At 41.6% G+C, this 25,155-nt stretch overlaps 1 protein-coding gene across 2 annotated transcripts in view; it reads left to right on the top strand.

Annotated features, from left to right (window-relative positions):
* The first annotated feature begins 10,921 nt into the window (after positions 1-10,921).
* The window catches only part of PDK3 (pyruvate dehydrogenase kinase 3), a 72,893-nt gene continuing 58,659 nt past the window's right edge, over positions 10,922-25,155 (top strand). For both annotated transcript variants that reach the window (XM_059678573.1, XM_059678572.1), the window contains exon 1: positions 10,922-11,245. In XM_059678573.1, coding sequence (XP_059534556.1) covers positions 11,140-11,245 — 106 coding nt within the window. In that variant the 5' untranslated portion in view covers positions 10,922-11,139. The remainder of the gene's footprint in view (positions 11,246-25,155) is intronic.

Raw genomic sequence — 25,155 nt, 5'->3', positions numbered from 1 at the left:
TTCTGCAACAAAAAGAAAGTTATAGGGCTAACTAGCAAATTGTTCTTCCTACCACATCTAAAACTATAGGCAAATACTTAACAGGAACCTTTCTGTTTTGAATGGGGAAAGTCTAGCTCTTCAACAGCACCCATTCAAAACCTCTTTCCAAGTTATGGTTAGATGAAAAGTGAGGCGATACGATATCACTCCTCATCAGTCATGTGTTTTTCAACTTGGAATCGAGGACCTGGGAGGTAGTTTTATTTATTTATTTTAAAAATATTTTTATTGATTTCAGAGAGGAAGGGAGAGGGAGAGAGAGATAGAAACATCAACGATGAGGGAGAATCATTGATCATCTGTCTCCTACACGCCCCCTACTCGGGATCAAGCCCACAACCCAGGCATGTGCCCTGACCGGGAATCGAACTATGACCTCCTGATTCAAAGATTGACGGTGAAACACTGAGCCACATCGTCTGGGCGAGTTTTTTGTTTGTTTGTTTGTTTGTTTTAATGGGGCTTGTCTGTGGGAAGCAATTTCAATTTTACAGGACACATCTCCTCCCATTTTTTTGGCACCACTTCCTCCACTTGTTTAGGTTTTCAAGTCATGGCAGAGTGAAAAGCCTTGGCAACTGAATAACATCCTCCGCAATTATCCAGTGCCGAATTTACTGGCTCTACCATACTTTAGTGGCTGATTTTGGGCAACTTACATAACTTCTTTGAGCCTCAGTTTTCTCATCTGTAAATGGGTTACTCACGTGTGCTTTGCAGGATGACTGCACCTAAACACAGCCCTGGCACAAAGAAGCCCAGCAGCCAATGTTAGGCACCTTTTCTATATAAAGAAGAGTATAAGGGATACCCTGCAATATCGAGCTCAGCACCATCCAACTGAGATCTAATGTGAGCCGCAAATGTGAGCTCCAGTATAATTTTACATTTTCCGGAAGTCACACAAGAAAGGGTTAAGAGAACCAGCTGAAATTAATTTTAATAATATACAGGGTGGGCAAAAGGAGGTTTACAGGGGTCCGGGTTATGATGATTACAATAGCTTTTTCCACTCAACAAGAATAAACTCTGTGTTTTGTGTCGTCATAACTGCAAAGCTACTTTTGCCCACGCCCGGATTTGACTTAACCAGTATATCAAAATGTTATCATTTCAACATGTAATCAGTATAAACATTAGTAATGAGAGCTTTTGTGTTCTTTTTTTTTCTTCATATTAAGTCTTTGAAATCCAGCATGAATTTTATACTTGTAACACGTCTCAGTGGGGGCCCCGCACATTTCAAGTGCTCATAAGCCCCATGTGGCCGGTGCAGTCTTAGCACTACGAATGGGATTGAATCTCTTTAAATTTCAAGATCTGGCCTTTTTCATTCTATTTTAGCACACATTTTAAATTGCGGAAGTGCTTGGCCCAATCCTGTCCCCCTCCCTGTTTTGTTTTGTTTTTGTTAATCCTCACTGGAGGATATTTTTTTCCATTGATTTTAGAGAGAGTGGGAGATGGGAGAGGGGGAAGGGGGAGAGAGAAACATGACTTGAGAGAGCCGCATCAATTGGTTGCCTCCTGCATACGCTCCAACTGGGGCAGGGAACCTGCAACTCAGGTACATGCCCTTGACAGGAATTGAGCCTGCAACCCTTGGGTTTGTGGGCCAATGCTCTAACCACTGAGCACACTGGACAGGGCAGTCCTGTTCCTTTAATATGACTAATTTATAGTTGTCTCATACATGAGATAGAACATGGGACTGATTATCCTAGAGCAGGAATCCCTAATCTCTTTGTGAGGAATGGCTGTTTTTCTTTTTAAAATCTTTATTGTTGAAAGTATTACATATGTCCCCTGTTTTCCTCCATTGACCTCTTCTGGCCTGCCCCCGACCCCTATCCCAGGCCTTCACCACCCTATTGTTTGTGTCCATGGGTTAAGCCTATATGCATACAAGTTCTTTGGTTGATCTCTTCCCACCCACCCACCCTCCCCCGCCTTCCCTCTGAGATTCACCAGTCTGTTCCATGCTTCTATGTCTCTGGATCTATTTTGCTCATCAGTTTATTTTGTTCCTTAGATTCCACATGTGAGTGAGATCATGGGATACTTATCTTTCTCTGACTAGCTTATTTCGCTTTTAGCATAATATGGCTGTTTTTCTTTTCCTCAGAACTTTCTCTTACCCTTTGAGACACCATGGAGGGACCTGAGGAGTATCATGCTAAGTGGGGCGGTGGGAAGGCTGTGCCTTGACTAACAGCTTGGATGGATGATGGCTGTCCTAGACTTGCGTTTTCCAGAGAATAGGTGTCACCTTAGATGTCAGAGTCCACTGCAAAAGCTGGTTCATGCTCAGTTAGTTATGGGCACTAAGTAAATATTAATAGAATTGATAAGATTGTGTTTTGGATAAAAACAGAAAAGCAATAGACTCTGACAAGGCTCTGTGTAATTAACCTTCATCTTTTGGGGCAAAGGAGAACTGAAGAAGGCCATTCATGTTATCTATCCTTGGTTCATATTTTTGGAATTTGCTCCCACCTAGGGATTCCAAGGATTTCCTAAATGTCAATCTAACCAGCGTATCACTCAAAGCACACTTTAGTGTTTCTTGTGTTGTTGGCATTTTGCTCAGTTTCCTTCCAGACTTTTTTCTATAAAGTTTTTGTGATCTTTTCATAGCTGAGCTCAAATTTAATACACAATTTTGTATCTCACTTTTACCAACTTATAATGTTTGCATTTTCCATGTTCTCATATAGATTTCATATTACACATGCATTTTTTGTTGATTTCCGAAAAGAAAGGAGAGGGAGAGAGAGAAACATCAATGATGGAATCACTGATTGGCTGCCTCCTGCACGTCCCAAACTGGGGGTAGAGCCCACAACCCACGCATATGCCCTGAACAGGAATAGAACTGTGACCTCCTAATTCATAGGTCAAAGCTCAACCATTGAGCCATGCTGACTGGGCTCATATATGTTTAATGACAGTATAATGGTCCATTGAGTGCATGTGCCATGATTTATGTAACCATTCTCCATTTCTATTTCCCTTCTTCTGGATATTATAGGATATAATTTTGTTCCATAACACTTAGTCACCAGAAACATTACCTTTCTTTATTTTTTAAAATAAAATTAAATCTGGGTTTGAATTCCCACATGCATAGCTGACAAAACACCCAATAGCAGCCATCACTGGGGGGCTTTTTCCTGTGTGTTATGTTCAGGGTATCTGGAGAATGCTTGGTATGAAAGTTAGACTATTCTTGACTCTAAGCCATGCATATCTACCCAAGCTGGCCTAAACCATGAAGGAGATGCACGGGCCTGTAACTGGAAGTTCAGAGGAGGTTTCTGGGTTGGTCTGATTCAGTCGCTTGACAACATTATTGAGGACCCAGTTTGTTCCTATTTCTACATTCAACTTAACCCTGGTGTTAGATGGTTGTCAATTGATGCTACATTCTTCCTTGTGTGCATTCAGAGATGGGAGGAAATAGAAAGACAGAAAGGAGAGAGAGAGAGAGAGAGAGAGAGAGAGAGAGAGAGAGAGAGAGAGAGAGAAAGGAGGAGGAGGAGGAGGAGGAGGAGGAGGAGGAGGAGGAGGAAGAGGAGGAGGAGGGAGATTATTCCAGAAGCTTCCTCTGAATAGCAAGCAGGTTTCTGTCACAGATGCCCCCAGAAAATGTCTCCTCCTTTCCCATTGTCCTAAATTGGGTCACAAGCCCATCCCTGCACCAAGAGCCATAGCCAGGGGTCAGAATTAAGCTCACTAGTCTTTTGATTGAGACATATATCTTATTACTACAACTAACGTGGGCTATTTCCCCCCCAAAGCACAAATGCACTGCATGGGGAAGTAAACATAGTTACCAATGGAAGAGGAATGCAAGATGACTAAAATGTCTCCTATACCTTCCAACTTCTGTTTTCAGTCCTAGCAACCAAAGCACCCAGCTGCACAAACACAGCTAATGAAATCCCCAAGGCACAGCAGTCCTAAGCCCACACCCGAAGACCCCCCTCCGTTGTTTTGAAGGTGGGGGAAGATCAGCTACCCCTTCCCTTGCCCCTCCAAGAGAAGCAAAAACAAATCCCAGATTTACTTTTTCAATTAATTATCCTGCTACACAATCTCTGTACTTAAAATTTTTTTTCTGACCTCCTTTGGGGAGAAAGATTACTAAGACTGAAAACCCTCCTTAATTACAAATGAAAGGACCAGTATGAATGGACTTCAAGAGGATCTGCACCATTAAAATATTTTGTCCAAAAAATCAAGAATCTGGGCACTTGGAAGAATAGAGCTACTGCTTCAAATCACACACATATTTGATTAAAGATAAATTTAGCTAAACTTTATTAAGTAGCCCTCACTTCTCTAGTTCACTCATCTACACACTCTCAAATCCTACTTTTAAAATTAAAAAATGGGCTGGTGAATGAATCTTGGACACAACGGAAATTACCTTCAATAGGTAAATGAATAAATAAACTATGGTATATCCAGACCAGAACATACTATTCAGACCTGAAAAATAAATAAGCTCTCCAGCCACAAAAACACATGGAAGAGTCTTTGGTGCACATTGCAAAATGAAAGAAGCCAAACTGAATAGGCTACATATTGTATCATTTCAACAATAGGATTTTTGGAAAAAGCAAAACTATGCAGGCAATAAAAAGATCAGTGACTGCCAGGGTTTGCAGGGAGAGATGTATAGGCAGAGCACGGAGGACTTTTAGGGCAGCGAAACTATCCTGTATGATACTATTATGGTGAATATACTATATCATAATACATTTTTCCAAACCCATATAATGTGCAACACCAGGAGTGCATGTTAAGTATGGATTTTGGTTGCAAATGATGTATCAATGTAGGTTCACTGATTGTAACGAATGTACCACTCGGGTACAAGATGTTGATGGTGGGGAGTTTGTGTGCATGGGGGTGTGGAGGTATGCAAGAACTCCCTGTACTTTCAGCTCAATTTCGCTGTGTACCTAAAATTCTTCTAAACAATTCAGGCTATTTTTAAAAGTGCAGGCTGGTATTATGATAGAATGGAGAATCGAGAGTCAGGAGACCAGGATTCAAACCCAGACTATCATTTACAAGCTGTGTAATCTTTAATTATTTTAACTTTTCTGTGTGTTGAGTTTACAGGTGAATGAAACCTATAAAATAAGGATAATGTTAATCCATCAGATTTCTTGTGAAGAGATAACATAGGTACTTTCACAGGGCATACAGTAGTTGCTCAATGTTGGTTGAGAGTGAAGACAGAGGAAAAGACAGGGAAACCAGGATTTCATCAAGTCAAGTGATGTTGGAAGCAATTTATAACAAGATCCACCAACTAGTGATGATGAGATAATCGGCGGTTATTTTTCCCCCTATGTTCCACTCCACTTTGGATTTGGGTTTTGGTGTCATCAAATTATGAATTAATAAAGTTTCTATTATTGCTTGAATGACTCAGAATACTACCCTTGCCTTTGTTCTCTATTGAAAGCTGATGGGAAGAAATGCAATTTGGGGTAGGTTTTGTTACTGTTGTTGGTTTTCTTTTTATTTATTTCTTTTTAATTTTTTTATTGATTTCAGAGAGGAAGGGAGAGGGAGAGGGAAATAGAAACATCAGTGATGAGAGAGAATCATTGATTGGCTGCCTCCTGCACGCCCCACACTGGGGATCGAGCCTGCAACCCGGGCATATGCCCTGACTGGGAATGAACTGTGACATCCTGGTTCGTAGGCTGACGCTCAACCACTGAGTCATGCCAGCCGGGCAGTTGCTGATTGTCATTTATCTAATAAATATTTATTGTGAATCCAAATAAATAGTGACAGGTACTTAATGCTGAACACTGGAGATGAAGCAGTGAATAAGCCAGACTTGGGCTTAGTGGTCACAGAGCTTATGCCTAGTGCTGAAGATTGGCATTAATCGAATTATGCCAGAGTGTTTTGAGGGTTACAGTAGGAAGTGCAGAGAACCAGGAAACCATGTAGCAAGGGGGCACAAATCACCTTTATGGTCAGGGAAGGCCTCCCTTGATGTCAAAATGCTGAGTATGCCGAGGTCTGAGGAATTTACTAGAAGGAATAGGGGGCTGGATTAGAGTGAATAGGACAGGACAGCGGTTCTCACTCTTGAGTATGCATCAGAATGAGTTAAGAATTACTACATAATAAATCAGCCAACGACAAACATTCAGTCAACAAACTGTGAGAGGTTTTGTGGGTCAGGAGTCCAGGAGCCACTTAGCTGAGTGCTTGTGGCTCGGACTCTCTCAGGAGGTTATAGTTGAGGTGCAGGACAGGGGAGGGATCAGCTTCTAAAGCAGCGGTTCTCAACCTGTGGGTCACGACCCCTTTGGCGGTCGAACGACCCTTTCACAGGGGTCGCCTAAGACCATCGTGCATATCAGATGTTTACATTAGGATTCATAACAGTAGCAACATTACAGTTATGAAGTAGCAACAAAAATAATTTTATGGTTGGGTCACAACATGAGGAACTGAAGGTTGAGAACCACTGTTCTAAAGGGTCCTGCTTCCAAGCTCAATCTTTTTTTTTTTTTTAAATTCAAAAGCACTTGTGAGCATTTAATGAACTTCCCTCCCTGGCTACCAGGACACAGGCCCTGCCAGCACCCTTAATGTTCTCCTCAGCTCTTCTGCTGGAGAACTTGGCCTTCACCATGACATGCTGCTTTGGGAGCCTTCCCTTCCCCAGAACTTGGTAGTAGCCCGACCACACCACATCAGTGACAGGAGCAGCTCCAGTCTTGTTTTTGGCAGCATTTACCCGTGTCTGCTCACCGACCAAGGTCCACAGTTTATCAAGGTTGACAGTTGGACAGAAGCTCTGGTTCCTCTTTAAGGGGTAATGCTTCACACCAGCTTTCCCAAAGGAACCCGGGTGATATTTGTCGAAGTTGAACCTGTGATAACTCAAGCCACCAGCATTACCTCAGCCTCCCCGGTGCTTCCTGTGCTTGCGATGCAGCCATGGTTGTGGCTCACATGGTCCCAGAGTTTCTGGGTCTTTCTCAGTCTGGATGGCATATGGGTGGCCGAGATGCAAGAGCCCAAGCTCACTCCTGTGGGCCTCTCCCCAGGGCTGCTTTGAAACATGGCCCATGGCTTCTGAGACAGAGAGAAAAAGAGAGACTATGAACCTTAAGATGGAAGCCACAGTCTTTTTTTAAATTCACTTTATTTTTTAAAGTATATTTTTATTGATTTCAGAGAGGAAGGGAGAGGGAGAGATAGAAACATCAATGATGAGAGAATCATTGATCGGCTGCCTCCTGCACGCCCCCTACTGGGGATCGAGCCCCCAACCAGGGCATGTGCCCTTGACTGGAATCAGTCCACAGGCCGATGCTCTATCCATTGAGCAAACCGGCTAGGGCTGTTCACTTTATTATTATTATTAGTTTTGTAATATGTCCTTTAAATGTTCAGTAGTTATTCTATGGTTATAACATATTTTTATTGCTATCATATTTTTCATTATATTACCTGAATATATTTTATTTTACATTTTGTCATCAAAAAGTACTGATTTTTCCCAGTTTTATTGAGATTTAATTGACATATACCATTGTATAAGTTCAAGGTGTACAACATGATGATTTGATATATGTATATATTGTGAAATGATTACTGCATCCATCAACTCATATAGGTACAAATATTTTTCCCTTGTGACAAGAACTTTTAAGAGCTGCTTGCTTAGCAACTTTCAAACTTTCCAGTTATAAGATAAAGAAGTTCTGGGGATGTAATGTACAACATGATAACTATAACCAATAATGCCATATTGTATAATTGACTTTATTTTTTAGAATAGTTTCAGATTTGTAGCAAAATTGAGAAGATAGTACAGAAGTTCCCATTGTTGCGTTAGCCTGGTACATTTGTTACAATTATTCAGGAACAAATGTTGATACATTATTATTAAACAAATTTGGTCCCAAGTCCACCCTTTACTCAGAATTTCTTAGTTTTTACAGAATGTCCTTATGTATGTTCCAGAATCCCATCCAGAATAGCACCTTATATTTCGCCACCATGTCTCCTTAGGCTTCTCTTGGTTGTGATATTTTCCTTGTTTTTAATGACCTTGATGGTTTTGAGGAATTACTGGTCAGGAATTTTGTAGGGCTGTAGTTGTTTTATAAGCTACTCTTTGAAGTGAGGTCTCATCACTCTAGCTATCCTCTGCAGTGAGAAGCCTGTACTACTAAATCTCTTGAGGGGAAGAATATAAAAGAATTTGTGGCTATATCTTTAAAACCCCCATAGCTTGCCAGACCCCACCCCAGAGTTCCTGATTCAGTAGGTCTGAGGTTGGGTCCAAGAGTTTGCTTTCTAACCAGTTTCCAGGTGACACTCCTGCTGCTGGTCCAGGGGATCTTGTTTGAAAGCTACTGGAAGTGGGGCCTCTGGGCAAGACCTTGGTGTGTGCAGGAATCAAAAAAGTTCATCAAGATCTATTTATTTCTCTCAAGACCTGTCTCACAACTACAACTCTCACTGAAATCAACCCACTGATTTAGCTTCTGGATATTGCCAATTTACACAAAACTATTAGCTAAAAATATGTGTTGCTGTATAAAACAGGTACAACAATAGCTTGTGTTTATATTAGATATGATTTATTTCATTTGATTGTCACAAATGCCAGGGAGAGAAATCAGGTATCTTCATCTGATATAAGAGGTAACTGGGACAGCAAAAGTCTAAGTGACTTGCTTAAGGTCTCACAGCTAGTTAATGATAGAACCAAGCTTGGGACTGGGTCATTTGAGCACAATTTCTATTATAATTATTCCCAACTTCTAAGATTTTCCACCTTTTGAACAATCAATAAAACGACCCACATGACAGTTTAGGTAATCAAATCAACAGAATACATAGATTTAAAGTAGCATTTTGTGTAGTGGAAAAGGAAGGAGTGAAACAAGTGATTTTGAAGCTCAGAAACCAGCAGCATTTGCAGTTTAAGTTGGAAAAACCTTCCTCTTTACCAATATTCAAATTCTTCCTGCTCACTGACTCCCACAATAGCTAATGAGTACACGTTGCCTACAGGTAGCATCTGAGAAAGTCACTGGAGGAACCACAGGGCACAGGGTCTTCTTGCCTGCCCACACGCACCAACAGGGTTGCTTAGCTCTGCTAACAAAGCTCCTGGCTCAGTGGTTGAGTGTTGACCTGTGAACCAGGAGATCACGTTTGATTCCCAGTCAGGGCACATATCCGGGTTGTAGGCTTGATCCCCAGTGTGGGGCCTGCAGGAGGCGGCCAATCAATGATTCTCTCTCATCATTGATGTTTCTATCTCTCTCTCCCTTTCCCTCCCTTCTCTAAAATAAATAAAAATATATTTAAAAAATAAAGAGGTTGTTAGTATGTCTCTTTCAGACTTTGGTTTGAATGGAAAAGACCTGGTAGTCCATATATCATACCACCACCAAGATGACTTGAAAATCTAGAAGTGGAGAAGACCATTGGATGTCTTTGAGTGTATGGATTAGTGTTCTTTAAATTCAGAGTAGAGACGCAATAGGATTGAATGCATAAATACCAATTGGAGGCACAAAAGCTAAGTAGCTACACACCAATAATTTTATTCAGTGAGAAAAACAGTCTAATCAGACCAAAGGAGTGGTTTCTAACCACATTTTTACCATTCCTTAGAGAACATCCTGCCTTTCATTTTAATTGATGTTGACACGTTGCCAAAAATAAAATAAGGCTTGGTGGAAATGGTTAAAGCAAGCAGTACTTCATATGTTCACATTAGGAAATAATGATTTCATATACGGAACTCTGAGTTCAAGTTCACTCTTATGTAGACAAAGAATACCCCAATACAGAGTGTAAGCATACACTTCTGTCCCAAAGTAGTGGTGCTGCTGGTGGGGAAGCAAGAAACTGTCCTATGGTGGTGGCGGTGATGAGGGTGTATGAAAGGTAGTGCCAATGACCTTAAATTGGATCCTTTCAACCCTAGTGGAGGTGGGGGCATGAAGCAGAGAGTCAGTGACCTTATAATTAATCCTGCCCAAATGGTATTAGGGGGAGTGCACAGAGGGCAGAGGGGGGAGGCACAAAACAAAGTCCCAGTGACCTAAAATTTGATACCATCCAATGGTGGTGGTGGTGACAGTGACTTTATTAACTTGTCTAAAAGTGTTGGCCCTATGGGAGGGTCGGGGGGAGGTGGTTGGGGAGCAGGAGCCACGGGCCACGAAGCCGAGCCAAGCCAATGACCTAACAATCCTGTCCAAAGGTGTTCGCAAGAGTTGGGGGTGGGAGGGATGGGAGGGGCGGGGCTCGAGGGGGGTCACGAAACAATGAGTCAGTGACATTCCAGCAAATCCTGTCCAATAGTGAGGGGCGGGAACGAAGCAGAACCAGCGAGTTTACATTTGAATCTGCCCAAAGGTGGTGGTGGTAATGGAGAGCATGAAACAGCCACTGTAGTTAAGTGGCAAACAGAACCTGAGAATCAAAGTGTGGAGATGTAAGGAACGCTTAGAAGCGCAACAGCCAGCCTCCAGGGAAGGCCTCCGGAAGAGGTACCTTCGCTTGCGAGAGGCCAGGAGCGGCGTGTAGGATCAAATTCCCGACGTGGGCCCAGGCCTTCTTCCAATCCTCCTCCACCTCCGCCACCTTTCGGCCACTGAGGCCCCAGTCGGGGGCGGAACGTGCGGTAGCAGCACCAGCCAGCGCGGCTGAGGCCCCGGAGCGAGGGGGGAACGCACGCCCCGTCACAAAAGAAAGCGAAGGCGGCAGCGGCCAATCAGCGGCCGGCGCGCGCGGCGGCTCCGCCCCTCTCGCCCCGCCCCTCGCTCCCCTCCGGCGCCGCGTACGTGCCGAGGCCGGCTCCGCCCCCGTGGGCGGGGCCTGGGGAAGCCGCGGGCGGTTGGCCGTATCTGGAGAGCTGCTGCCTCCGCTGTCGCTGTTGCTGCGGTAGCTGCATCCCAGCGTCCAGGCCGAGGCGGAGGCTGCGCGTTTGGCGAACGAGCCTGATCTGCGCCTCTCGGCTGCACCGGCCCCTGCGGTCGCCTGAGTGTCTCGGCTGGTGTGTGCACTGCCCCGGCGAGGATGCGGCTGTTCCGGTGGCTGCTGAAGCAGCCGGTGCCCAAGCAGATTGAGCGCTACTCTCGCTTCTCCCCGTCGCCGCTCTCCATCAAGCAGTTCCTGGACTTCGGTAAGTGCGGGGTCCCGAGCTCCCACGGTCGCCACGGTCCGGGCGCGGGGCCACTGTCTTCCGGGCCCTATGTCGCCGCAGGTCTCCGCAGTCTAAGTCGTGGGGACCGCGGGCGGGGCTCCGGGATGCCCGGGGGCTCTCCCAGGGGCTCGGATTTCGGGGCGCGCAGGGACAAGGCCTGGTACATCGGTCGGGGGCCTACCAGTAGACATAGAACCTCGTCCCGGGCGGAACTCCCTCCCCCCAAACCTGCATGTTTAGCTTCAGATCTACTTGACACAGACCTCCCTGCCCTTAAAACTTCCCAGCGAAATGCGGGTGGCTTTTTAAGTTTTTATTTTTAGATTTAATTTTATATTTAATTTTTTTTTGGTTGGGTAAGAGCTGTTTAGAAACACCTTGAGGTCGTATAAATTATGCAATGGCATTTTGTTCCTTTCCTGCTGTAAGACAGTGTTCGCGCGTGGCTGGAGCAGCAGGATTCGAACTGTTGTCTTCTTAGTGTCATGTTAAACAGAGGCCTAGGCTGCACACGCCTTAGGTGCTGGGAAGAGGGGACGGTTGGGCACCTATTGTCCGAGCAGGGTCCGATACAACCCAGTCACCTTTGGTTGCGCCTCAACTTTTGTGTGCTACCCTTCTCCCTGTCGGTTGGGCTAGTGGGCAGTTTTCAGGGGTTGCGGTCGGTTGGGCTGGTGGGCAGTTTTCAGGTGGGAGCCCAGAGGACCCAGTCCCCACCCTGCCTGAGGCCTAGCTGAGATGGGAATAGATTCCACCACCTTATGCTAATTGGATCGTGTTTCCCCAGAGTGGTGCCCTTTCAGCCGCTGAGCAAATACTCCTAATTGCTGAATGCGAGGGGGCTGGTTGTGAAACACCTGAAAGTAAACCCAAAGTACTAACTCAGGTATCAGAATGGAACTCGGCAGCCTGGAAGGAAAATAAAATGGAGCAGCAAAGATGTTCTAAGCTCCCAAGGGAAAAGAACCCATTATTCACATTTGTTCATTTCATAAATTTTATGTAAACGTCAAGGGATGATGTCAGATGGACATAAAAACCAAAGTGTGGAGTAGGTAGAATACTCTGGGAAGACCCAATGTACAAAATGGGATGTCCATGCTTAAGTTGGAATAGGAAGAGAGGAATTGGGTAAAGTTGCAATAATATTCAGTTTTAAGAAACCAATTTGCCAGAGAATGATGAGGAAAATTGAAATTCATTGAGGTGTTGACTGTTGGATCTTAAACTTCACTCCCCAAAGCTTTCCAGTAGTTTTACTCTACCATATCTGGCCACTTGTGAGAATTTTAGAGGTTTGAGGCAACTTCTGACTTCAGAGTTTAGAAAGAAAATGTCACTGTTGCTAGAAACAGCATGTTTTCCATCTTTTAATTTATGGTTTAGAGAAGATTCTGAAGGTGTCAGCCTCTTATTAGGGTAAACTGAACCGGGCTAATTCACAATAAAGAACAAAAGAAACCTCAAAACTCCCAGTTCCTCCTTCCCCCCTCAAAGTTGAAGTGATAGCTCTAATAGCTTGGTGAAATTTCACTTGATTTATTTCTATAGCAGCTAGTATCTACCCATGTTAATAGGTGTCTTTGCAAGGATGGTATTTGAGAAGAAAAACCACAGTGGGGGATAGTGCTATTGTGGAAAACCTATGGGACCAGTATCTGGAAATAAATGTTCTAATTCTTGCTCTGCCACTGGCTCAAGAGTGTGGCCTTGACTAAGTGACTGAACCTCACTGGGGTTCATTTTCCTCATGAATAAAATGTGTGGATTATACCAGGTAATCTCTAAAGCACAGCTCCAAAACTCTGTGGTTGTAATTTCAAAGGAAAAGTGATGAGCTGTTGAAAAGAAAATTACCTAATCTTTTGATGGACATTTCACATTAAAGGCCTCTGACCTGTTTTAGGAGGGGTGGAGGGATACACTAATCTAGGATACTGGAAGAAGCCTAGTAATTGAAGTCTTTTCCTTATAAGGAATTTTACAGAAGAGCTATACAGAATTGTACAGTAGTGGAATTTCTTAGAAACTAAAGCTTGTTTGTAATACCCAGAGATGAATTGGGTGGCAGACAGCCTACCTTTGATGATAACAACTAGAAGAGCGTTGCCATAGAAAGACCATCTCAAAGAATACCTTCTCTTAGTTCTTTTAGCTCCTGAAAGAGGCTAGAAAGGACATAAAGCTAGTTCCATTTTGGCAAGTGATATGGGAGCTTTAGAGTTTAGAATGGGTGTGGGGGTATTTTTAAGGTGAGGAGGGAGAAATAGAGGCTTTCTGCCTGTGTATGATTACAGAAGACTGCGGGGGGAGGGCATCTCAAATGCTTCAAAAACTAGGAGGGGAGGGACAAATGAGTCAGTCAGGTAGGGGCAAACTCCCAGGTGTATGCTGGCTCCAGAAGGGGCAGCTGATTGGTGCCAGTTCAATATATAGAAGAAGGAAGAGGATTTCAGAGAGGAAGGAAGAGGGAGAGAGAGATAGAAACATCAATGATGAGAAACATCAATGATGAGAGAGAATCATGGATCGGCTGCCTCCTGCACACTCCCACTGGGGACCCAGCCCACAACTTGGGCATGTGCCCTGACCAGGAATCGAACCATGACCTCCTGGGTCATAGGTCAATGCTCAACCACTGAGCCATGCCGTTCGGGCAGTTCAATGTATTTTTTAAAAACTTACGGGTCCAATGAAATAGATGCATGGGCCATGTTGACCCACACGCTGCCACTTTGTGAACTTTATGACCTTCTCCCTGGCTACTTTACAAACGGTACATAAATGTTTGACTAGAGTAACTGGACAGGGGCCAGAGAAGGGACATACACAGAACGTTATGCTTCAGTATTTGTTAGAACCATGTCAACAAGTACATTCTTGCTTCAATGGCCGCTGGAACAGCTTTATTATACCAATTCCTTGTTTAAGAGTGAAGACTAGAACTGGTTGTTACTTCAGAAGCAGTGCTTTTTTATTCCTTCATTAAATTTATTGGGATGACATTGGTTGAAACCTATATGATCTTATTAAGCAGTGCTTTTATTTTAAAGGAGTATTTATCAGCCTCAGCACTCCTGACATTTTGGGACAGGTCACTGTTCTGGGGGTGATGTCCTGCGCATTTACTAAAGCAGCATCCCTGGCCTCTACCCACTTGATGCCAGGAACAACCCCAACCCCCGAGGTGTGACAACCAGACAGGTCTCCTGAGAGTGCCACGTCCCCTGGGGGAGCAATATCACCCTCTGTTGAGGACCACCGCTGTGAAGTATTTAGATCAGTGGTCTGCATACCTGGGTCCCATCACCTCAACTTCTAATATAAATGGTTTGGGGTGGGGTGCAGGGTATTGGCATTTTTTAGAAGATCCCCGGGTTCTAAAGCATAACCAGAGTTGAAAACCACTAATTAGATGATCTGGATCTATAGTGCTGCCTCCCTATCATCTGTGTGCCTTTTTTTCTCTATGCCCTTTATTTTTTTCTGTATTTTATTTTTTGAAATAGAGAGGAAGGGAGAGGGAGAGAGAGAGAGAAACCTCAACGATGAGAGAGAATCACTGATGGGCTGCCTCCTGCAGGCCCCACACTGGGGATCAAGCCCACAACCTGGGCATGTACCCTGACCAGGAATCAAACCATGACCTCCTAGTTCATAGGTTGACACCAACCATTGAGCCACAGCAGCTGGGCTCTTTGCCCTTTAAAATGATAAAAGTTTCTTGAACTCAACCTTTACTTGAAATATGTCCTTCCACTCTGCAAAGTGTAGGAAGAATAGCAAGTGGTCTAAATGGATCAAAAGTTTATAATGGCAATAGTGCCTTCTAAAGGATGGGATTTTAAAAACTGACATTTTCTTTGTGGTATGAGACTATAGTCACATGGTTTCAAATTCAAAAGGTGCAAAAGGACATAAAGAAGTCAGTTTTCCACTTTTGGCCACTAGCCTCCCTGTTTGTGAGCCAATAGCAGCTTATACTTTTTTCTGTAACTTGCTTTTTAAACTGAATACCGTAGAGAGCTTTCCATAGCTGTATCAGCAGATCTTTCTTCTTTTTTATGGCTTTGGAGAATTTATTTATATGAGTGTGCTATATAATTCACTAGTCAACTCCCTGTCAATGGCTAGTAGGTTGTTTTGAATCTTTGCTGTGACAACCAGTGCTATAGTGAATTATGGTCAGCATTTCGTGCAAGGATGAGTGTGTATATATAGGACACATTCCTAAACATGGGATTACTACATCAAAGGGCCTGTGCAACTTGAAATTTTGATAAACATTGTCAACCTGCCTTCCTTAGAGGTTGTCTGTTTTATCTTCACTAGAAGGTTGAGTGGTCCTGTTTTCCTACACATTCACCACCTTGTCAAACTTTGGGTAAGTGGAAAATGATGTTTAGATAGCATTTTAGTTTAGCTTTTTATTATGGAAAATCTTAAACACATGCAGAAGTAGAGAGAGAATAGTATGATGCATTCCTGGGTTCATTATATTGCTATCCAGGTGCTTTTTGTCTATAGATGTTGTGTGTATGAGCAATCTGTTAGATTTTCTAATCAATGTCATGCTAGTTTCAGAAAAAAATAATTTTTTTCTATATTCAGACCAATTTATCCTTCTAATGATCTGTTCTTTAAAGATTTGTTAGAATCCCCCCTGAAACCTTTTAAACCTAGTTGTTTTGGGGTCTATTGTTTTTTGACAACTTTTGGGATTGTATCTGTATAGATTTTTTTTGTTTCTTTTAGAGTCTATTTTGATCATTTTGATGTATTTCTCTAGAAAATTATCCTGGTCATTGGGATGCAAAGTCAGTTTTCATTGCTGAGATAGTAGTCTCATATCAGTCTTAATTTTCTCTCTGGCTCTTTCCCCTTTATTTTATATTTGTTCTCTCCTCTCCTCTTTCTAGATTAGATTAGATGGTGCCTTATGTGATTGGATTCGTTGATTAGTCTTATGACGTTTGTTTCTAGTTCATTAATGTCTACCATGACTTTCCCTTCTGCTCTGTTGTTTAGCTACAGTTTTATAGCCCTAATTTTCTTTATACTTAGTTCTGTTGCATTGTGATCAGAGAATGTTATCTGAATCATTATTTAATTTGTTGACATTTATTTTGTAGCCCAATATTTGGTTATTTCTTGTGAATGTTCTTTTTAATCTTTTTTTAAAATATATTTTTTATTGATTAAGATATTACATATGTGTCCTTATCCCCACGTTACCCCCTACCCCCCCCCCGCTCATCCCCTCACCCCCCCGTTTTCCGTGTCCATTGGTTAGGCCTATATGCTTGCATATAAGTCCTTTGGTTGATCTTCCCCCTTACCCCCACCCTCCGCTACCTTCCCTCCAAGGCCCGACAGTCCAATCAATGCCTCTCCGTCTCTGGATCAGTCCTTGTTCCATAGTTTATGTTGTTCATTATATTTTTACAAATGAGTGAGATCATGTGGTATTTATCCTTCTCTGACTGGCTTATTTCACTTAGCATAATGCTCTCCAGTTCCATCCATGCTGTGGCAAATGGTAAGAGTTCCTGAAACCAGAAACACCAATCAGAAAGGATATATGCATCCCTATGTTCATAGCAGCACAATTTACCATAGCTAAGATTTGGAAACAGCCTAAGTGACCATCTGTAGATGAATGGATTAGAAAACCGTGATACATCTACACAATGGAATACTACGCTGCCGTGAATGTTCTTTGAGTTATGCTTTCTTCACAGGTTACAGAGAAGAGAGCATAACCCAAATCTACCATATTAATTATGTTGTTTAACTTTTCTCTACTTTCACTTTTATTTATTTTTTTGGTTAATTGTCACCCGAGGATATTTTTTTCCCATTGATTTTTAGAGAGTGGAAGGGAGGGACTGGGGCGAGGGGAGAGAGACACATCGATCGGTTGCCTCCTGCACATCCCCTGACCCAGGCCAGGATTGGGCCTGCAACCCAGGTACATGCTCTTGACTGGGAACTGAACCCAGACCCTTCCATCTGCAGATCAACACGCTAACCACTGAGCCAAAACAGCCAGGGCTCTACTTTTATTTTTTTTTAATCTCCTTGATCTGTCATGGCCCAAGAGAAGTTCAAGTTTCCTAATAACATGATTTTATTTCTTCATATATTGCCTATGGTTTTTGCTTTATGTTTGTTAATGTGATGTTTGCTGCTTGGATATTGTTAACTGTTATGTCCTTGTTGTGAGATGTACCATTTAGCAATAGAGTGCTCTCCTTTTACTAGTTTAATGCTTCTTGGTCTGGATTCAACCTTATTTGACATTGGGATCTAGATCCCTATTTTCCTCTTGTTTATATTTTCTGGTAGTGCATCGCCATTCTTTTTTTTTTTTTTCTTCAGAATTACTTTGTAATATTGCCTTGAAATACAGTATAAAGTTAGGTTTTGCTTTGTGCATTAAATTTTTTCTTTTGCCCTAGCTGGTTTGGCTCAGTGGACAGAGTGTCGGCCTGCAGACTGAAGGATCCTGGGTTCGATTCTTATCCAGGGCACATGCCTGGATTGTGGGCTTGATCTCCAGTAGGGGCCGTGCAGGAGGCAGCCGACCAATGAGTCTCCTCATCATTGATGTTTCTATCTCTCCCTCTCCCTTCCTTTCTGAAATCAATAAAACTATATTAAAAAAAATTTTTCTTTTATGTGATTAAGTTTAACCAATTTATATTTATTGATATGACAGATCTGTCATCTGCTATGATAAACATTTATACTTTCTGTTTTTAATGCCTTAATTTTCTACTAAATATATCTTATTTCTTTAGCCTTCTTTGTCTAGTATGGCCAGCACTAGCCACTTGAGCCTATTAAGCTCTTGAAATGTGGCTAGTGTGGCTGAGAAACTGAATTGATTTAATTGCAACTTAAATTTAAAACTGATACTTGATTCAGTTAATTGGAAAACTTTTAAGTGTATTTGGAACAATTTGGATATGTGAATCTATCTTAACTATAAATTTAATGACATCTAATTATAGATCAGTTATTTCTGATAGGAATTTAGCTTTGAATTGAGATTTTAAGTATAAGATACACACTGGGTTTCATGGACTTAATATAAAAATAGTAAAATATCTCAATATATTTTTGTATTGATTCCATGTTGAAATGAAAATCTTTTGGAGAGGTTGGATTAAATAAAATGTTAAAAATGTCACCTGTTTCTTTTTATGTTAATGTGCTGCGAGGAAGTTTAAAATTACATATGTGGCTGACATTATATTTCTATTGGACAGTGCAGCTTCAGACATATGTATTAATTTTTACTAGAAGTAAGAGGGACATAACATTTTTTAATGGTCAGAATAAACATTTATTGATTTTATTTCTCAATATAACTTTTCCTCTTTTTTCTTGAAACCTGTTACTCTCAGAATTTGGGGACCAATTTATTGTTTTGGGCAGTTAATGTTATGGTAGTTCTTTGTTATATTTGCAAAAGTTTGAGGTCTTTCTGTTAAGAAGTTGTTATGAATTGAAAGTTCTCTTAGTGATCAGTGTCTTCCCTTCTTCTTTCCCCAGGTGCTCTCTCTGGAGACTGCTTGAACCTTTCCCTTCTCTCCCCCCCCCACCCCCCCCCCCGCATGTTACCTTGGTCTTTTTCCTAAGCTCTAAGGGCCTTTCTTTTGCCTCTCTTAACTTTTTTCCTGAGCCCATGCAGTCCAGCTGGCTCACCTTTTCTACTTGTGTGACTTTCTAAAGAAACTTTCTCTTATAATTGGAGTCTTGACTCTGAATCCTTTCTTAGAACTCAAATACCAAGGTTGCTGGACTGAGGTCTCACCTCTGGTGGTGTTTCACCGCTAACAGTTTGAGTCACTATAGATCCTACTGTCAAGGCCAGACACTGGATCCTTTTAATTGGAAAACTTCTAAATTAAAAGAAGTTTTTTTCTTAGTTGTCTCTTTGTTATAATAGCTAGTCATTAAGATTCCCTTAATAAGATGAAGCAACAGAAATTAAAACAAAATTTAAAACAAAATCCAAGTCTACTCAGACTCTTTCCTGTTGCCTTTAGACATTTGCAGATATTGTAAAAATCAGGACATTGGAAGTACAATTGTCCTGCACTTAAGAAGAAAAATGCAAGAAAAAGAACAAAATATTATTTAAAGACAACCTAACATTTTATGTCCTAAAAACTCTGCTTGGTAACTGTCAGGTTGGTAACTGTCAGGTTGGAAGCTCCAGAATATGGCCAGACACAAATGTGGGCTAAACTATTACAGCTAGGTCCTACCAAACTGCTGCGATCCCTCAAGGAAATTATAATCTAATGTTACAATGGCTATTACGAGGAATGTTCCAATTAGGAAAAAATGGAATACATAAAACAGACATTAAAAAAGGAAAAATAGCCCTGACTGGTTTGGCTCAGTGGATAGAGCGTCGGCCTGCGGACTGGAAGGTCCCAGGTTCGATTCCGGTCAAGGGCATGTACCTTGGTTGTGGGCACATCCCCGGTGGGGAATGTTCAGGAGGCGGCTGATCGATGTTTCTCTTTCATTGATGTTTCTGGCTCTCTATCCCTCTCCCTTCCTCCCTGTAAAAAATCAATAAAATATATTTTTTTAAAAAAGGAAAAATAAATGTAAAAAATAAATGTTTCACAAGTTCTCTTACTGATCTAAGAAAAGGAGAACTTAGACTGTTACAACAAATTGAACTAGAACCTTCAGAATCTTGAATGAGTTCATAGGAAATGATTCACATTTTCATTGGGACGTGCTTTATATCATTCAGTTTCACCCTATCCATTTCTGGTTCCTTGATTAATCACTTTTATCCCTCCCTGCAGACTTAACTTCATATTTGTTGTATTTTCCAGCTCCTTTGCACTTAGTCTTTTGCATTGCTGCACTCTTTGTATGAAAGGCATTTGCACCTGGCTTCTGTTATTTCATTTTATTCTAAACTGTTTCTTTGCAGAGGGTAGAACTTCTGCTTCCTTGTGACCTCTCACAGCTTCCTCAGATGTTTTGCTCTCTGAAGAGAGTGGGCGCTCCATAAATGGCGAGTACTGACTCCATATAAAGGTTATTAAACCATGCCACTTTAACTGAGGCAGTTGTTATATAAGTTTAAACTTCTATAATGTCCCCACGTTTAAATATGGCATCTCCCAAATGAAACCACCAGAAAGCAGGTTGTCTGACAACTCAGCCTTCTCTTCACAGAAAAAATTTCTACCAGAATCACACTGGTTCTGTGAACCTCTGAGCCTTTAGTGATTAGAAGGTAGCAGCCATTTTCCCAGGTTTTACTATTTTTAGCTTTAAGGGCCCAGCCACCTCTGTTTTCCTTGAGAAAGTATTTTAAGATTCTGATACCCACTGAGAAGTTGACTTTAGTTCCAAATGATTGCTCTTCAAAAAGTCTTGGGTTTTTAAGTTATTATGCTCCTTAAAGCCAGGGGAGAACAGGAATTTTGTTTCTGGAGAAGATAAGTTGTTGTTTTTTAATTGTGGGAGGAAAAGGGAAAAACAATCGCTTTCTGTTTCTGGGTGTTTTTATTTCGTACCTTTACATAAATGCACAAGACACACCTTTCCTGTAAGCAGTAGGGTTTTTCTTCTGTGAGGAGTTGCCAAGAATTAGACTAACCTGTTGGGAGACAAGCCAGCTACTCAGAATTAAAGGGGAAGATAACAATTTCATTTAGCTTCATGCATCTTGCCCAGCCTTTCAGCTGAAAAAAAGAATTGGCCTTTTGGGTCTTATTGATTTGGTAGGGCTGGATTTCAACATAACCTGGTTTTATCAGACTCTGGGTACTAAAAGTGTAGCTCTGGTTTCATTCCACGTCTTTGCCCTTTTGTGTACTTTTGAAGGGGAGACGTGAACACACTTAACTGACCTAGTGTTGACTGAATGGTTTCTTCCCGTTAAACATTGGGAAATTGACCACACTGTTAGCAAGCTTTGGAAAATTTTGGTTTTGTAGAATCAGAAAATACCACCACTTTTCCTCTTTTTTTTTTTTTAAGTCCTCACCCAAGGATATGTTTTTATTAATTTTAGAGAGAGGGAGGGAGAGAGAGAAACATCGATGTGTGAGACATACATCCATCGGCTACTTCCTGGTTATGCCCCAACCCGGGGATTGAACCCAAAACCCTAGGTATGTGCCTTTGATGGGGAATCAAACCTGCAACTTTTTTTTTTTTTTTTTGGTGTATGGGACAATGCTCCAACCAAACAGACCCAGCAAGGGTTCCACTTTTCCTTTAAAAAAATACTGGTCCTGGCCAGGTAGCTCAGTTGGTACAGCAGTTCTCAACCTGTGGGTCGCGACCATCGGAAAACACATATAGCATATCAGATATTTACATTACGATTCATAACAGTAGCAAAATTACAGTTATGAGGTCACAACGAAAATAATTTTATGGTTGGGGGTCACCACAACATGAGGAACTGTATTAAAGGGCCGCGGCATTAGGAAGGTTGAGAACCACCTTTAGAGCATCGTCCCAACATGCCAAGGTTTGCAGGTTCGATTCCAGATCAGGGCACATGAAAGAATCAACCAAAGAATGCAACAAATCAGTCTCTCTCTCAAATCAATAAATAAAAGTTAAAAAATAGTATATGTGCATTCAGTTGTTTTACTTCCCTGATAATCTGGCTTCAGAGCTGGGCAAATCCTCTTGTTTTCAGAATACTGCACTTTAAGAGAGGTTATGGGACAATAGCCTGAGGGCCAGCCACCTGTTGTTTTTTACTGATAGTCTATTTTTAAGAGCAGTTTTAGGTTCACAGTAACATTTAGCAGAAAGTACAGGGAGTTTTCAGGTAACTCCCCTCCCCAGATATCAACATCCTTCACCAGTGTGGGACATTTGTTTCAATTGGTGAAGCCACATTGATATATCATTACCTCCCAAAGGCCATATTTTACTTTAGGGTTTCTTCTTTGGTACACTGTATGGATTTTGAAAACATCTGGTTTTATAAAGTTTTATTGGAACACCAAGTCATTCCTGTTTGTTACATATTGTCTGTTGCTTCTTTCCCTCCCCAACAGCAGTTGAGTAGTTGATACAGAGATGGTTTAGCCCACAAAGCCAAAAAAAGTTGACCATCTGGCCCTTTACAGAAAGTTTGTGACCTCTAAACTAAGTTAATTCAGTTCCCTGTTAAAGAAGCTTGAAGTGACTGCTCTTCATTTGCACTTAAATTATAAAGCTCCTTTTCTCCCCTTTGCTACTAACAGTAAACCTTGGCTCTCAAGAGTGTGGCTTTTGGAATAGCTAAGACTTTTCCAGGTAATTGGTAGTTTACCTATATGGTGTGTGGAATTACCATGTGAAAGGCTTAGGGAATTTTATAGCTCTCTCTTTTTTTTTAGAATATTGGAAAATAATTTTAAACATTTTTTAAAACTGATTTTTAGAGAGAGGGAGAGGGTAAGAGAGAGAATATTGATGTGAGAGCAAAACATCAATCACTGCTTCCTACTGGGGATTGAGCCCACATCCACACATGTGCCCTGACCAGGAACGGAACCAGCAACCTTTCAAATGCCACCCAACTAACTGAGCCACACCAGCCAGGGCTTATAGCTTTACTCTATAGGGCTATCATTAAAGTTTTAAGGGCACCAGTTTCTCCACAGCCCTGCCCAAATGAGGTTTTAAGATTTTAATTGTGTTATAGGTAACAGAGAAACTAAAAGATGTATTTCCACCCTCCCATGTGGGTTTATTGTCTACATTTTGTTGTATGTAAAGCACCATTGGCCATTTAGTGACTGGAACCTGGAGTTTTAATCACTTGCATGAATTCCTTGTCTATCTGGCATAGTGAGCTTTTGTGCTATGTAAATATTGTTTCCCACTGTGTTCTCCTCTTTGGTAATTATCAAAGCATACAATTAAAGGCATGTGCAAAGAATATCACTTACAATTCTTCCATCCATTTTTTTTTTACGATAGCCTTCCAGCTTTTGCCCATGTACATATAGGTTAACACTGACTGTTGCTTTTCTTTTTATTTAGCGCACAGTCCAAGTTTTTATACATTCAATCATTTCCAGTACTTTTATCATGGTCAGGTTTATCACCTAAATCCCTCCAGAATTTATTGCTATTTCTGATGAGACTTTTTGCTTAAGCCCAAAGGCTATGAACAAAGAGTTCTATGTCAAAATGTATGAATCCTGTGAGTTTGTGGCATGCTTTCCTGCTGTCCCTACCTGTTTGTGTAATAGGGGTGGTTTCTGGGAATATGTGAGGTGTTAACTGAATTGTCCTTTATTCAAAGTGTCCTTGGAGGCTTTCTGGATGGGGGGGACACAAATAGAAGAACAAATACAAATGTGTATTACACTTTTCCTTGATTTTTAGCTCCGTTCCTTGGCTGCATACTCCTATCAATGATCTCCAGAGTTGTTCCCAGATGTGTATTACTAGGCAAGGTTGGTGTAGGACAAACCAAAATCTTCTCTTAGATTCATTCAGTGGGAGCTTGAGCTTAGAGATCATCTATTCAAACTCCCCAGTTTCACACATGGCAAAGTAGAAACCCCAGGTAACAAAGAGACTGTCCAAAGCATCAGCTAGTTCTTGACATAACATCTTGGCCACCTCTTCCAAAGTGAGCCAGAAATTACTCTTTTTGGAGACACAGGCAGCTTACCTTTTTTTGTACCAATCTCTAGAAGCTACAATAGTGAGATGGGAAGAGGTAGCTGTAATTCTCATAACACCCAGATGAAGTAGATGTTTCCATTTCTTAGATGAAGATGCTAAACTTTAGATGACTTAAGTATCTTGACTAAGCAAAGTTAGGGGCAGAACCACAGTTAAAAGCTCAATCTACCTGAATTTTAAACCTCTGCATTTTTCATTCAACATAATATACCATTTCTTTCAATGTAATATACCATTGCCAGAATGCAGTTCTTTATAGCAAACAGAGTTTTAGTAATGCTGAGGTTTTGTCTAAATTTGTTCCATTAGACCAGTGGTTCTCAACCTTGGCTGCACATTAGAATGTTGTGGCCCCACCCCATAACAAAGAAACAGAATTTCTGGAGGATGAGGCCCAGAAATCAGGATTTTAAAAAGATTCCTAGGTGATTCTAATGTGCAGCCACGGTTGAGAACCACTGGATTAGACAGTCAGGAAATCGCATAATCTAATGGTCATCTAGTGTTATTATTTCTGAACTGTTAGATGGATATCTACTTACTTACTTACACTGAAGTAATTCTTATTCTGAAGACCACCACCATTTGTTAGTCTGCCTATTGTCTCTGAGGATGTGAGAAGCAATCTACGTGTAGACTATACTCAAGTCTTGATTTGTGGTGCCTACCACCAGTGGGAGCTTGGGCTAATCACTTAATCCCACTACATGCCAGTGACCTTTTCCACAAAATGGAAATGATAGCATCTAATCATAGGCTTGCTGCACTGATGAAATTAAGAAGTGCAGCACAGTGCGTGGTACATGGTAGGTGCTCTTAGATGTTGGCTATGCTTTTATTATGGGGAATTAGTGACACAGCATTTCCTGAATGAAATCAGCTTTCTGCTAAGAATAAAAACTGCGTAGGATGCTCTTGATCTCCAGTATTAATTATCTTAAAGGTTATTGGCTGAAGCTCCCAGCTATATAAAGTGATCATTTTCCAAGAAACAAAGCACTTTCAGCTCATTTGTGCTTTGAGTGTAATTGGCTTTGGATCCTTTTCATTCACTGGAATGGTTAACTTAACATTTTGCCTCAGTTAACCTTGAAGATGAGTACACTGTGACCTTTACTTAACTATTCCTGCTTCCATGGCAATAAGACATCCTGTAACTCACCAATCCACCCTCACGACTAGATCCTAACCCTCTC

This window comes from Myotis daubentonii, chromosome X, assembly GCF_963259705.1.
Source record: "Myotis daubentonii chromosome X, mMyoDau2.1, whole genome shotgun sequence".
Classification (NCBI taxonomy): Eukaryota; Metazoa; Chordata; class Mammalia; order Chiroptera; family Vespertilionidae; genus Myotis; species Myotis daubentonii.
This window is presented reverse-complemented; position numbering and strand designations above follow the sequence as displayed.